Source organism: Chionomys nivalis, chromosome 17 (genome assembly GCF_950005125.1).
Source record: "Chionomys nivalis chromosome 17, mChiNiv1.1, whole genome shotgun sequence".
NCBI lineage: Eukaryota > Metazoa > Chordata > Mammalia > Rodentia > Cricetidae > Chionomys > Chionomys nivalis.
Genome location: NC_080102.1, coordinates 42070555 through 42084732, shown reverse-complemented (window position 1 = coordinate 42084732; position 14178 = coordinate 42070555). Strand labels below are relative to the sequence as shown.

At 49.1% G+C, this 14178-nt stretch overlaps 2 protein-coding genes across 2 annotated transcripts in view; one reads left to right on the top strand and one right to left on the bottom strand.

The window, feature by feature from the left end:
* Window positions 1-678: 678 nt before the first annotated feature.
* On the bottom strand, window positions 679-13838 carry Ribc2 (RIB43A domain with coiled-coils 2). The gene is made up of 7 exons (XM_057792184.1): window positions 13572-13838; window positions 12812-12893; window positions 10293-10637; window positions 7703-7821; window positions 6301-6528; window positions 3974-4140; window positions 679-3035 (listed from the first exon to the last, which is right to left on the bottom strand). Exons 1-7 carry the CDS (start codon window positions 13683-13685, stop codon window positions 2957-2959), a joined length of 1134 nt encoding a protein of 377 aa, XP_057648167.1. The 5' UTR covers window positions 13686-13838; the 3' UTR covers window positions 679-2956.
* A 171-nt stretch (window positions 13839-14009) lies between these two features.
* The window catches only part of Smc1b (structural maintenance of chromosomes 1B), a 74933-nt gene continuing 74764 nt past the window's right edge, over window positions 14010-14178 (top strand). Inside the window, exon 1 of the mRNA XM_057792453.1 lies at window positions 14010-14118. Coding sequence (XP_057648436.1) covers window positions 14010-14118 — 109 coding nt within the window. The remainder of the gene's footprint in view (window positions 14119-14178) is intronic.

Below are 14178 nucleotides of genomic sequence, written 5' to 3'. Positions count from 1 at the left end.
CCTCCTTGTCTTAGGGTTAGGGTTCCTATTTCTGTGAAGAGACACTATGACCATGACACCTCCTATAAAGGAAAACATTTAATTTGGGCTGGTTTATAGGCTCAGAGGTTAGTCCATTGTCATGGGGCAGGGAGGACACATGGTGCTGGAGGAGCTGAGAGTTCTACATCTGGATTGGCAGGCAGCAGGAAGAGAGAGAGAACCACTGGGCCTGGCTTGAGCTTTTGAAACCCCAAAGCCCACCCAGAGTGACATACTTCCTCCAAGAGGGGCACACCTACTCTAACAAGGCCACACCTCCTGACAGTGTCATTCACTTTGGGCCCATGAGGGCCATTTTTATTCGAACTACCACACTCCTCAAAAGCAGGAGGATCCACCATCTCAGTTGACTGTCCATTGTCTACCAAGAGAATGCTGCCCCAAGCTGATTTGTTTAGCCTGGGCACCCATTGAAGGAACTCTAGTTGGCTCCAGCATGGCAAACATGGCCCAAGTTCCCCTGCCTTGCTTAAAAAAGCAAACAAACAAACAAAAAAACATTAGATTACCCCGTTCTTAAAACTAGCCACCAAGGTCTATTCCCTTATTTGGCCACGTCTGCCTCCTGAGGCTGACTACCAAGGTCCAGCTATCCAAGTATTGAAGTCCAGCAATCAAAAGCCCCTTTTGGCTGTCCTGATTAACATGCCCAGTTAAAATGAAACACCTCATCCTAACGTGAGGTTTTCCCTTTTCCCTTACAGACTGCCATTTGCCTAAGGGCCACATGTCTCCTCTCTATTCAGATGCAATCCTTTGACCCTCCAGGACAAATATTCCTTCCCACCTCATTGTTCTCCTGTCTTTGTCTCTTATTCCCTGCCCTTTGTCCCTGGGACAAAACAAATCTTTGTGCTGAGAATTTGGTCTTGAGGACCCTTGTGCCAAATCCTGGTCCCTTCATCAATGCTCCCCATAGAATTATTGATACACCCAGGGGGCACTCAGCATTTTTATTCTTCATCAATGCTCCCCATAGAATTATTGATACACCCAGGGGCACTCAGCATTTTATTCTGTGATGAGATGGCTTGTGATCCTACCCTCTAGTAGCTCAGACTGTAACCTTACTTGGAAATCAATGCAGCTGTGAACATGAAGTCATCATACTCCGTACGATTGTTGTCTTATCTTCCTAGCATCTCCATCACAAACTTTCTTTCAAGACAGGGTTTCCTCTGTGTAGCCCTGGCTGTCCTGGAACTCATTCTGTAGACCAGGCTGGCCTCAAAATCAGAGATCCTCCTGCCTCTGCCTCCTGAGTGCTGGAGTTAAAGGCGTGCATCACCGGTGGTCCAGCTTCCACCACATGCTTCTAACCTCAGAACTGTAAGGAACTAGAAATGTCCATTGTTTAAGCTGCCCCGTCTGCCATGGCGCTTTTAAGGCTCCCAGTCCAAAGCATCCGCACCTACCCTTTCTTCCTGGCATGTTCATGTCCCATAATGCACTCTTGAAGCCAGACACTCCTGCTCAGGAAACGAGGGCTGAGTTCCAGAGGTAGATTCCCTGGGCTTGGTAGTGGGGCCACCCAAGCATATAGGGGCACAGAGTAGCCCATAGAGGAGCTTCTGAAGGGGCTGGGCCCCAGTTCCTTCTCTGATGAGTGCTTTGGTTTCTATGGGCCTCTGGCAACATGGTGGTCACTATCGTGGGACTCCACATTGCTCCAGAGAAGAGAGGCCTAGTCCACCTGTGGCTAGAGCCATTCACAGGGTATATGTGAGTCCCTGCGGAAAACATGAGGTAAAACAGCAGGTCCCAGTTTTATGACAGAGGCACTGGCTATGTGAAAAGACCCAGGCAAAGTGAAGCCTGTGGAAAGTATAGGTGGATCCTGTCATTGCCTAAACAAACACCTGGGCCACTTGTCACTACCACTGGACTCTTGGCCCAGATGGGTGTTTGTAAAGGACAGGCCTTCAAGGGTTCCTGTTCTTACCAGTGCCCAAAAGTGATGGCCACTGACAGCACACTGCCCTGCTGTACTGGTGACTTCAACTTGGTCTGACCTTCCTAAAAACCCAGCAGCTGTTAGCGGTGTCAGTGGAGGCATATTTCCTCGAGAACGCATCTGTGATAGGTGAATGCGGAGGTCTCCTTGGTCTAGACATTCCTTTCAAGTCTTACCAACCTGAGGACAGCCACAACAAAAAGGAGCGCTCTTGCTAGCTGGAGCTTGTCAGAGTGGGGATGTGAGCAAAGACGAAACAGATACTTTAGGGATCATATCCCTGAACACTAGGTTCTGGTGACAGGGCTGCAAACTGGAGCAGAGACCTAGACCCTCGGATGGGAGCTGTACAGTGGCAAGGGAGGCTGAGCAAGTAGCAGAGGGCACTGGGCCTTCCCCAGCCAGCAGGGCATCTAGGTCAGATTGCTTTCATTATAGCAAGAAATAAGAAATGATGCTTTACAGAAACCACTGTTGCCCGGGGCTTTGTTACAGGAGCCAGGAGATGAAGAGGCTGAAAGCCAGACTTGCTGGGTGCTGACATTTCCTGGTGGTGGGGGGGAGGATCACACAATAAACCAGATGTGTGCCTTTAACTCAGATTCGCACACTAGACAACGGCAGAGGTACCGGCAGCCTCTGGGGTGAGAGTTGAACAAAGTGTACCTCATGGAACACACAGAACACTTACGATGCTTACTGAGCTAGCAAGTGACTGTAGCAGCTAGCCCGGAGCTGGAGCAGCACACCGGTCCTCGATGGTCCTCTCCGCTGTGCCTTAAGGCCACAGCACCCAGAGCTGCACTAGAGGCCTTCATAGAGCAGAGCTTCCAGAGTGCACACTCCCCAGGTGATGAAATGTGATGGGAATATTCAGACCAAGAAGCAGGCTCACTTTGAAATAAGTGTGACTCAGAGGGGACCACACTACTATAAACAAGAAAAGGAGAGTCTTTCCTATTAGCGGCTTCTTGTATTAAACTGTGAGAAATAATCTTCTGTAGGTTGACTTGTGGAGGCCTCATCCATTTGTTTTTTCCTGATAACAGAAAAAAAGAGATAAGCAAATATGTGAGGTAAAGCCCAGGTATTTGATGCCCACACTACAGAATCCATTCCAACACTAACGAGCTCAAAACAAGAGTTCCCTGGCCTAGAGAGACAGTTGGGGGCTAAGAGCACTTGTTGCTCTTGCAGAAAACCCAGGTTCAGTTTCCAGCACCCACATGGAGGCTCACAGCAATCTGTAACTCCTGTTCTAGGGGATCTGATGCCCTCTTCTGGCCTCTATATGCACTGCATGCAAGTGGCATACAGGATTTATGCAAAAATACCCCTGCACAATATTTTATATACATATACACATACATATATATGTATATAAATATATATGTATACACACACACACACACACACACACACACACACGAGTCCTCTCCACTATTCTTCAGCGGTGACACTGAAGTTAGATGAGGGACTGGGTGTCAGTGACTCATAGGGACATCACCCAAGAGTATGACTGTCTTGTCAGGTCATATCTGAGTGTTCCTTTAAGCCCCAGTGGAAGCCATGACAACTGTTAGACGCAGTGGTGACTGAATTCTGACTGGAGCAGACCCTAGTGTTCCCCTCAGGACTCAGGTTCAGGATACAAGAATAGCTGAGTGAGCGAATACTTGTCTGGTGATCTTGTTGTTAGTTTATCTGCCTTAACTGTATCCTGGAGCCACTCTTGGGGTTCTGTTTATACTCGGGTGACTCTAGCATGTGAAAGAGCCTGAGAGTCCTCCTTGCCTCTGCCTGGAAAGGCTACATAGTAGGCGACCACTACACCCCAAGGCTCAACTATGAAGCCTCCTCCAGAAAGTCTCCCTGATTCCCCAGGTGACTCAGTGTCCCTCAAGCACCTAAGGTACACACAGTGACCTATGGCTCTGCCCACCTACTCTGCACCTACGTGAGGTCCATGACACTCACCGTAAATGCTGCTCCTTGGCCAGGCTGAGGTTGCTGCAGTCCAGGGCCCTGCGCAGTTCCCGCTGCAAGCGCTGCTGCTGACGCTCATGGAGTAGGCTGGCGCGAGCCTTCTGGATCTTGCGTCGGTCCCAGTCCATGTTGTGCTGGCATTCTTCCTCCTGAAGCCTCTGAAGGCAGAAAAAGGGATTTACAACCTTCTCTTAGGGCCCAGGAGCCCAGGGCATTCATCTGAGAAATCTGGCTTCTTTTTATGGGTGGAAAAACTGAAGCTTGGAGGAGAAGGAAGGTGACCTCACCCACCTTGCCCTTGTCCTATGTGGTCTGGCTGCTTTCTGCCCTCAAATGGCATTGATGCTCTCTTATTCCTGAAGGACTTGGGAACTTGGCTCCCATAATGCTCCCAGCCAGACTGATCTCAATCAGATCCTCAGGAGGGTTCCCAGCTGGCTTAGCAAGCCAAATGTTGCCCCCAGCAAGTTGTCTAATGTAGGAATCATTTGTGGGATCCCTGAGCACACTGACACAGAGCATCACCCTGTGACAACAGTGTCACCATGAAGGTGTGGGTGATAGCCTAGTTCTAAAAGTCCTGCCTGTCAGATCCTTCCTTGCGAAGCATGGAGCCCTCTGGGGCACTGGATTAGTGTGGATTAGTGTGGAGAACTGACTCCCAAGACAGTTCAACTTCTCACAAATGATCTTCTGGGAGAAGCAACTGGGTGGGCCATGTTGAAGGCTAGATGAACATCTACACCAGAGGAATGAGTGGTGTCCAGCATAGTCTCATGTCAGGACCCAAAGTCAGCCTGCACTGGCTTAGAGCCACCTGCCACCTGGGAGGGGTAGCCTTGCTTCTGGGAATCTGTAAAGGGACTGTCCAAAGACGCCACAGCCAGTGGCATCTGTAAAGGATCTGTTCAAAGACGCCATGGCCAGTGACATCTGTAAAGGGACTGTTCAGATACCATGGCCAGTCGCGCACTTGCCTTAGCATGAGCTCTATTTCTCAGGTCACCTGGGACTCAGAGAGCATGGAGAAGAAAAAGCACCAAGAAGCACGGAGCAAGGGCCTAAGCGAGAATCTTAATGTGTTCTTTCTCCCTTTGTGTGGTCCTGCCTTCTGAATCTTCTAGAATAAAAACTGGACCAAAATTCTGGGTTTCAGGCCAACCTTCATTCCACAGTCCAGCTGAGCAGATGTGTGACAGACTCTGCTCCCTGCTCACCACCAGGCCGGCCTCCTCTGCACCCTATCCCAGAGCAGCCAGCCCTCACCCCAGCACCTCTGCCTGCTGGGCTGCTGAGGGGGCAGATCATATCCTGGGAGTATTATGGTGTAGGGTTCCCTCTCCTGACCTCTAGGACATCTCTCTTGGCATCCGTCTACCCACCCCTTCCTTGGCTGCTTTCGGCAGCTCCCCTCTTTGTAAATGATGGTCATGCCTGAGCCGCAGACCTCAGTGTTCCTCTGCTGTCTGCCTTACCCAGGATCACACCCAGGACTGCTACCGTATTACTTTCTGCAGACGACAACTCCCAAATGTATGGCTCTGGCCTAGACCTTGTTCTGAATCTTGATCAGACACCCTGCTTCCTCCTCAGCTTTTCCCCACCTACACTTCACCTGGAATTGTAGACAGAATGGTAAGAGTCAGTGGCCACCATTCTCTCGTCCTTAACAGAGAGCCACTAGCGATGCATGTCCCGGTGTCCTTTCCAGTTGGAGTAATCTAAATGTTGTCCAGTGAAACTCCTTAAAAATGGTATCCTTACTTCTACACCATTTGCTCATGTATGTGATGGCTGGCATTTAAGCAGACACTTGCACAAAGTTAGGCCCAGATGCCAAAGATAGCAGAATACAGTGGCCATAGAGCTTCTACTTAAGCCTGAGACTATTCTGAGGACTGATTACATACAGACGGATTCTACCTTGTTTAAAACGCTGTAGCCAGTGCTTTTGGTTTCCTTTTCTTTTGCCACATCAGGCAAACCTAATTCCACAGATGTCTAATGGACATTATACAGTTAACACATCCAAAGTTGTACCCGTGAGCCCCTCTCCACCATCATGGCCCTCCCACCAACTTCCCATCTCTGTAGAAACCAGGTCCACCCTCCAAAAGGCCCGCAGTCATCCTCTGCTCATCTCTCATACGTGCTACACACATCACGTGTGGCCGTAGCTTTTGGCTCTTATTCCCCTCCCACCGGAATGAAAGCTGCCTACAGCAGAGGCATCTCTCAGAATGAGCACTGACACAGGAGCTGGGTGTGGGGGCAGCTCGGGGGTGCAGAGGCGGCTCTGTGGCCTAGGAGGAGCTCACCAGCTTTTCCTGGATCTGTTGCTTCTGAGTGAAGCGAATCTCCTCCAGCTGCTCCTTGCTCATGCCCTTCCAGCGGTCAGGGACTACACGGTGAGGCCCGAAGGAGCTGGCTGCCTGCTGTGGGTTCTCAGAGAGCAGGTCCCCATGCAGCAGGTTGGTGATCTCAGTCATATTATCCTCTTGCTCTTTCTGCTTCTCTTGCCTCTTCCTTTCTGCCAACTCCATAACCTGTGTAGAGAAGACCTCTGGAGTAACTGCAGGGTCAAGGGTCAAGACTACATCTGGGCCCTGGCTGCAGGCTGGAGATTATCAGAGCACTGCTGGGCAGTGGCTGGGCTTTGGCTCATTCCCCACTGTGATGGAGGAAGGTCATTGGTTAATAAAGAAACTGCCTTGGCCCCTTTAATAGGACAGAAATTAGGTAGGCGGAGTAAACAGAACAGAATGCTGGGAGAGGGAAGCCAAGTCAGGGAGTCGCCATGATTCTCTCACTCCAGACAGACGCAGGTTAAGATCTTTCCTGGTAAGCCAGCTCGTGGTGCTACACAGAATATTAGAAATGGGTTAGATCAATATGTAAGAGCTAGCCAATAAGAGGCTAAAACTAATGGGCCAGACAGTGTTTAAAAAAATACAGTTTCCGTGTAATTATTTCGGGTAAAGCCATGCGGGCGGCCAGGTGCCGGGGACACAGCCCCGCCGCTCTTATCACAACACCACTGGTGTGTGTACGACTGTAGGCTCTGCACCAATTTGTCAGAGCAATGGGCTGCCCCACTGGCTTGTCTCCAGTACAGGGCAGTATGTATCCCATGGTCCCTAAAACCCTTGGACATCTGTAGGCCACCGCCACAAGCCTCCACAGTGGTGACTTCTAAAGGTGGTAGCACACAGCTGCCTCAGCTCCTAACAGTTTCAGCATAGCCCCCATTGCAAATGAATTTCTGAGACCAGTCTGATCTACAGAGAGTAAGGAACTCAGAGCAACTTCAGAGGGGCTGGAGGACGGGAAGCCTAGGGGAAACCAGGCAGCTGAGAAGAGACGGGTGCCATTTGTTTGCTCTGACGGCCTTATGACTGAGCTTGTGATACAGTAAGAACTGAGACCAGCCCAGCCAAGCGGTGCTCACCTGGGCAGAGGCTCCTCCTGTTCCTGAGGTCTGAAAAAGTGACAGCTTTCCCCACCCCTGCAGGTGGTGAAGTTTACAGGTTTCAGTTTGCATTGAGGATCAGGCCAAACCAGATCTCACTGACCTCCGTCATGGTGTGAGCCCTGTGAAGGCTCTGTCAGAGCTGGTGGTGTATGCAGTCTGAACTTGGGACCCCTCAAAACGTAGGGCGACCCGGAGGAAGCAGCTATGTACATGTCCTTCCCTTCAAGCTGAGCTCAGGGTGTGTATACCTGGTTCTTGTTGAACTCTTTCACGGCTGCACAGACTTCCTTCCTGGTCAAGCCTTCTAGCTTCTGCAAGTCTCTGGCTGTTTCGTCGAACTTTAGTCTTGTCTGCGTGTGGAAGTCCTCTGCCAGGAGACAAAATGCCATCAGCCTGAGTGTGCCCGCCAGAGTGTAGTGACCCACACTCATTTCTACTATGGAAGAAAAGGGGGAGTACGTGGAGGGGGGAAGTTACTCCGCTCACAGGTTCTGGGAGAGCTGGGATGATTTAAGTGCAGCTCTAGACCTTCACAAGCAAGGAGTGCTATGGTACTATGGGTGTAAACTCTATGGATCGATGATATCTGCTGTGAATTGGTGATGTCTGCAGCCGTCCTAGGGTAAATTAGCTAGACCTTGCTAACAGGTCTATCAGGAGATGGCTTCAGCCTTACAAAGGCAAGAAGTGGTAGGAACTAGAAAAGAGGGCTGTAGAGACCAGACAAGACCCAGAGTAGAGTGCCAGATCACAGATACTTGTGGAGTGGCAGCAAAAATTTGCCAGGTCAGTGAGGGGGACAAGGCAGAGTGAAACTGGAGGGTACCAGGAGTGATGTAGGAAGGTTTGGAATCAGAACAGGCTTCCAGACATGGCCTAGCACTGTTAGCAGCACTTTTGCTTAACCTCTGTGCCTCCCCCCCTTCTCTGAGGCACAGTGCCAGTATGCAATGAACATATAAAAAGTCAAAGGTCAGCAGCTTCTTCTTTCTCTACCTGTGCTTAGAGAGGCTCCTCGTTATCTCCAAAAACAAAGAGCACACTCTTTGTGGTGCTGGGGATGCAGGGCCTCACACACACTAGGTACGTGCTCTACCGCTGTGCTATACCACAGTTGCGAAGGACCAGACTCTTTAGCCTTGGCTTCCTGACCTCTGCAAACCTTCATCCTTAGCTCACTCGTCGTCTGTTAATCTGCCATGCATCAGAGAGTGATCAAGAGCCTAGATTGGGCCCCACATTGCTCAGGATGCACACAACACAGAGGTGATAAGCGGGGGTTCAAAGCACACAAACCCTCCAAACAGATATACAAAGTGTGCTAGTCCACAGAGGGAAGGAAGGGTAAGAGAGGAAATGCTGGGAATGCCTGGCTGGGAAAGCTGGAGGGTAGGGACCAAGAAACTGCTTTTCTAGGAGGACATGCTTATTCAGAGCAGGAGTGAATGGTCAGGGCAGGTGCTAAGGCCCTGAGGGTAGGAGTGACATGATGCAATCCAAAGCGAGCGAGCCAAAATGTTTGAAGCGCCATGAAGGAGGTGGAGACACCAGCATACGTCCAGGGCGGCAGAGGCCCAACATGTACAGTCTGTGGGTTGCACTGACTCTTACTGTACATCCCATGAAGACATTTGACAGCTTTGAGGTAGGGTAAGGGCATGGGTGTGGCACGGTTCAGTGTGGCATTTCTTGAGAAGTTTTGTTCTGCCTGACGTGTTGGGAATGGACTGGAGGGGGAGTAACAGTTAGAAAGCCACTAGCAGAGGTCCTCCAGGCGAGAAAATCTGACAGCTAGTCTCAGCGGTGGTGGCAAACGGACAGTGAGAAGTGGGCTCAAAGAACATGTAGGAGGCAGAAGGGGCACAGTTGAGGATGGCTGGAGATGAGGTCAAGATTGTCAGATCTCTGGTTTGACAGGCGGGGGGAGGCTGAAGGAGAAGACCCAACAGAGCAACCAGGGAAAGAACTGGTGTGAAAGCCAAATCAAATGAATGTATCAAGGGGGCTGAGGCTGAGAACTGACTTTGGAGAGAGAAGCATGAAGATCATGGGCCAGGCTGGCCACAGCAACTCTAGTGGACAAGGTGGGCAGGGAAGGGGTCTGAGAGGGAAGCCATCAGGGAGAAAGGAGGCTGGGAGGGGCCCAAGCTGAGCAGGGGTACTGAATCAACACACAGACAGGAGCAGTTGGGAAGTCAGAACAATCTTCCTGGCAACTCTTACTGTTCAGTCACTAGTAGCCTGCTCAGAGGACCAGATGCTGCTAGGAGTGCCTGCCAAGGAGGGGCTGATGGCCTCCATGCAGGCAGATCTCATTAGGGTTTTGTTGTTCCCTGTGGAGAGGCTCTTTCATGCCTGAATCCAGAGGTTCTCTGAGTCCACTGAATCCTATGAGGACCTGCTAGCCCTGGGCCTGTGACTGGGCTCCCAAAGGACCTCGTGGATCCTCCATTTCCACACCCAGGAGACTTGGAAGCCCTTCCACGCGTTTATTCATCTTCTAAGCAGACCCTGCTTCAGCTCCTGTGTCCAGGATCCTGCCCTACATGAGTCCCACCTTGGCTTCCCTCAGTGATGAGCTGTGACCTGGGAGTGAAATAAACGTTTCCTCCCCACGTTGCTTTTGGTCATGGTGTTTCATCACAGCAACAGGAAGCAAAGGAGGGCAATAAGAGTGCTCAGAAAGCGTTTCCTATTCTGTAGAGGCTTGAGATGCTGACTCTCAAGGTTTTGACCGAGGTTTTTACTTTTGTAGTGATGTTGGTGGAGCTTTGAAAAGCATCCACAAACACTGTGCTGGAAAGACTCTTGAGATCAACCTCTCTTCTCTTTGGTTACCTGCAAGCTTGTGGTCAGCCCGCGCTCTCTCCCACTCTCTGTGCTGTTGCAGGGACCATTCTCTGTTTTGCTCCTGTTGGAATCTCTTCCTCTCGTGGAAGTTTAAATCCTCTCCCATGAACTTCTGCATTCCTGATATGGTGTTCCTCATGTCATTGTCTGACACCCGGGCTGGGAGATCTTTCTTGAGGGCCAGGGGGTCTGAGAGATCGAACTCACGGCGAGTTTCTGGCTTCTGAAAGCTCTGCTGGAAGTCATTGATAGCACGACAGAGTTGTTTCCTGTCCCTCCGTTCGCGGTCATGGAGTATGCATATGACTTTGTCATTGTGCTTCATGTCAGCAGCTGGGAAAGACACAGGACACATATCAGCTACGATGAATAATAATGGATCTACTTTAGAACTGATTTTCATGACTTAAGGACAATGTTCCCAGACTGTAACATAACCATTAAAGGAACAGCATCCGCATATATAAAAAATACTTTCAAACATCTTAAGTACATAGGAAAACCAACTTAAAAATGAACACAGGCAAAGCACTATAAAGAAACCCAAGTGGGTAACATATTTAGATAGGAATACTAACCTTTCATGGGACACATTCAGACAGAATGCTTAAAATGCCACCAATGCGTACACTAGTCCTAACGTGAGGAATGAGATTGATACGGCTGCACTCACTGCTGTTGAAGTGTAATTGGCATACTTCTAACAGAGCCATCAATTCAACGCCAGTGTCTCTCTCACACGTGCAGAAGGCATGTGATACATGGATATTAACTGAAGCAGTATTTGCCAAAAACCTTTTAAAATCTGGGTGTGGTGGTGCACATCTTCAGTCCCAGCACTTGGGAGGCAGAGACCAGCCTGCCTGGTCTACATGGTCTCTGTGCTTTCACAGGCAGGCCTATCTGCACACACATGTGCATATACCTCCTCCCCCACACACACCATATGCAGACACAAAGGCACACAAAAGCAAGTTTATATTATCAAGGAAACATAGATAGTACATCTATAAACACATTGGAAATACACACTTCTATAGAAGGAAAAAAAGGGGAAACTATAACGGGGTACTCGTGTTATATACAATGTAGTTTTCAGAAAGAACTCTTGAAGATGCCTGAGGCCAGCATGGCAAAATGTTGACATCAAGCCTGGTGGTGGACACATGTGTGTCTGTTACATTGGTTTGATAAGTCTGAACTACTTTACAAACAAGATCGAAAAGTTTGAAAAATGTACAATAGTATAAACAAAAGCAACTTCATTCATAATTGAATCACTTGAACATAACCACTGATAAGAAATTTTGTCTTGGGCTGGAGAGATGGCTCAGTGGTTAAGAGCATTGCCTGCTCTTCCAAAGGTTCTGAGTTCAATTCCCGGCAACCACATGGTGGCTCACAACCATCTGTAATGGGGTCTGGTGCCCTCTTCTGGTCTGCAGACATACACACAGACAGAATATTGTATACTGTATACATAATAAATAAATAAATATTTTTTTTAAAAGAAGAAATTTTGTCTTTTTCTGCCCATATTTCTTAAAGCCTAAATTGATAGCACGTTTGTCTCTACAATTATATGCCCAGCTTTTTTATACTTAAAAGATCCTATGGCATTTTAAAAAACCCAATGTTCAACAATTGGTGAAACTGCTGGCCATGAAAGGAAAGCTGGATTCTTTTTTTTATTGATTTTTATTGATCTCTACATTTTTCTCTGCTCCCCTCCCTGCCTCTCCCCTCCTCCCTTCAGCCCTCCCCCAAGATCCCCATGCTCCCAATTTACTCAGGAGATCTTGTCTTTTTCTACTTCCCATGTAGATTAGATCTATGTAAGTCTCTCTTAGTGTCCTCATTGTTGTCTAAGTTCTCTGGGATTGTGGTTTGTAGGCTGGTTTTCTTTGCTTTATATTTAAAAACCACCTAGGAAAACTGGATTTTGTTTGACATTTTGAACTAGAACCTAGAACACTATTTGAGCTACATGTATGTAAATACTATATGCACACATATTACATACCATATGTAAATCACTGAGTTAGCTCAGAGGTCTGAGCTCCAGCATTTGTGTGTCACTTGTTATCAACAGCTGTCCTCCACAGAAAATCAGCTTTGAGTTTGAAGTAGAGAATGTGTACATGTGTGTGTTTAAGGTTTTCCCTTTTAGAGAAAGGGTTTTTTTAAGAAAACAATGAAAAACACTCCTTTTATTTAAAATACATTTCTTAAGATGTACATTGAAATTCATTAGCTGCTTTTTCTTGAGAGGAAGAATATTCTCTTTCAGTTAACTGAGCCCAAGAAATTGTGGAATTTTAAAAGGAGAAAGACCATACAAATGATAACTCTGTGTGTGTGTGTGTGTGTGTGTGTGTATGTTCTCATTCATGCACATGCAGGAGACTGACTCCAGGGCCCTGAGAACACAAAGCATTTGCTCTGGCTTCCACAGAAATGAAGACAAGAGGTCTTAAGCTATAGATGGACATTTTAGAAATGCTCACCAAAAGTTTCATGCCTAGCTTTTTCAGTTGCTTCTTTTATCTTCCGGTCGTGAACTTGGACATCCCAGGCTTGTGTGTCTCCCTAGGTACGGTCGAGGGAAGACAGGTAAGAGCCGGCTAGTATTATTCAGTAGGCTCCAATTCCCCTCATCTGGCCACAGAATCAACAAATTGCCTTCCCATGCTTGGATGGCTTTTCTTATAGCTGGGTGTCCTGCCTGTGCTGTGTTCACCAGAACTTCCTCCACTTCCTTAACCCACACACATCCCCCCAACACTGGTTAGGTACCACTCTTCTGGGAAGCCCTCTCTGGTTTCCCCCTCCAGGCTCCAGTCTGTGCTGGTGCTCATCCCACTGCGTTTTCTTTTTTTTTTTTTTTTTTTTTTTTTTGGTTTTTCGAGACAGGGTTTCTCTGTGGTTTTGGAGCCTGTCCTGGAACTAGCTCTTGTAGACCAGGCTGGCCCACTGCGTTTTCTGTGGCCGTTTTAAGGCATTTTCTCTTTCACTTCGTGGTGAACTCTGCAAGGTCTCCCACCTCCTGGACCCCACTCAGGTAACCAGGGCATTTGTCACCTGGAAGAATGGGAAAACTGAGCTAAACAGGAGAATAGCAAAAAAGCAAATGCTGGCTCCCACTGGCTCCCGCTGGGCCACTGTTGGCGAGGGTAAGGCTTTTCAAGTCTACCCAGGCAAACTTGGTACTTCGGTATAAACGTTCCTTCCAAGCATTGCCTCCCACCCCACCCCCCGGTGCCTCACCCCAATAATCCTGTTCCTGGCGTTGAAGACCCGTCCCTGCCTGCACAGCTCCATGTACCGCCTCTTTTCGAGGCTGGCGTCCTGTTGCAGGTCCTTAACCATTGCTACCTCCATGGCTCTGGAATCCGGTGGGGCTTCAGCAGCTTTCAGAACAAACACGGTAAGAAAAGGTCACAGAAATAAGCAAGCTGCACCTCCCAGAAGCAGCAAGCAGCACTCCCAAAAGTTTGGAAGCTGTTCTGTCCCAGCGACCACCAAGAGCCTGCCTGCTTTCGGCAACAAGCGGCGGCACAGGACTCGGATTTCCCGGGAAACGCCAACAACCTCCGTTGCTAGGGAAAGGCGCGTCGCTCGAGGCAGTCTCGCGAGACTTGGCAAAGCGCTTCCCGCGCTTTTTCTCTGGCGCACGAGGAGACGGCTGAGGCGCGGAGGACAGCCATGGGGCGCCTTGAGCTGCTGCTCGTGGAGAATTTCAAGTCGTGGCGAGGCCGCCAGGTCATCGGTCCTTTCAAGAGGTTCACCTGCATCATCGGCCCCAACGGCTCTGGTAACCAGCGCCCCAGAGCAGTTCAGCCCCAGGGGACACTGCCTCCCGCTGTAGACCCAA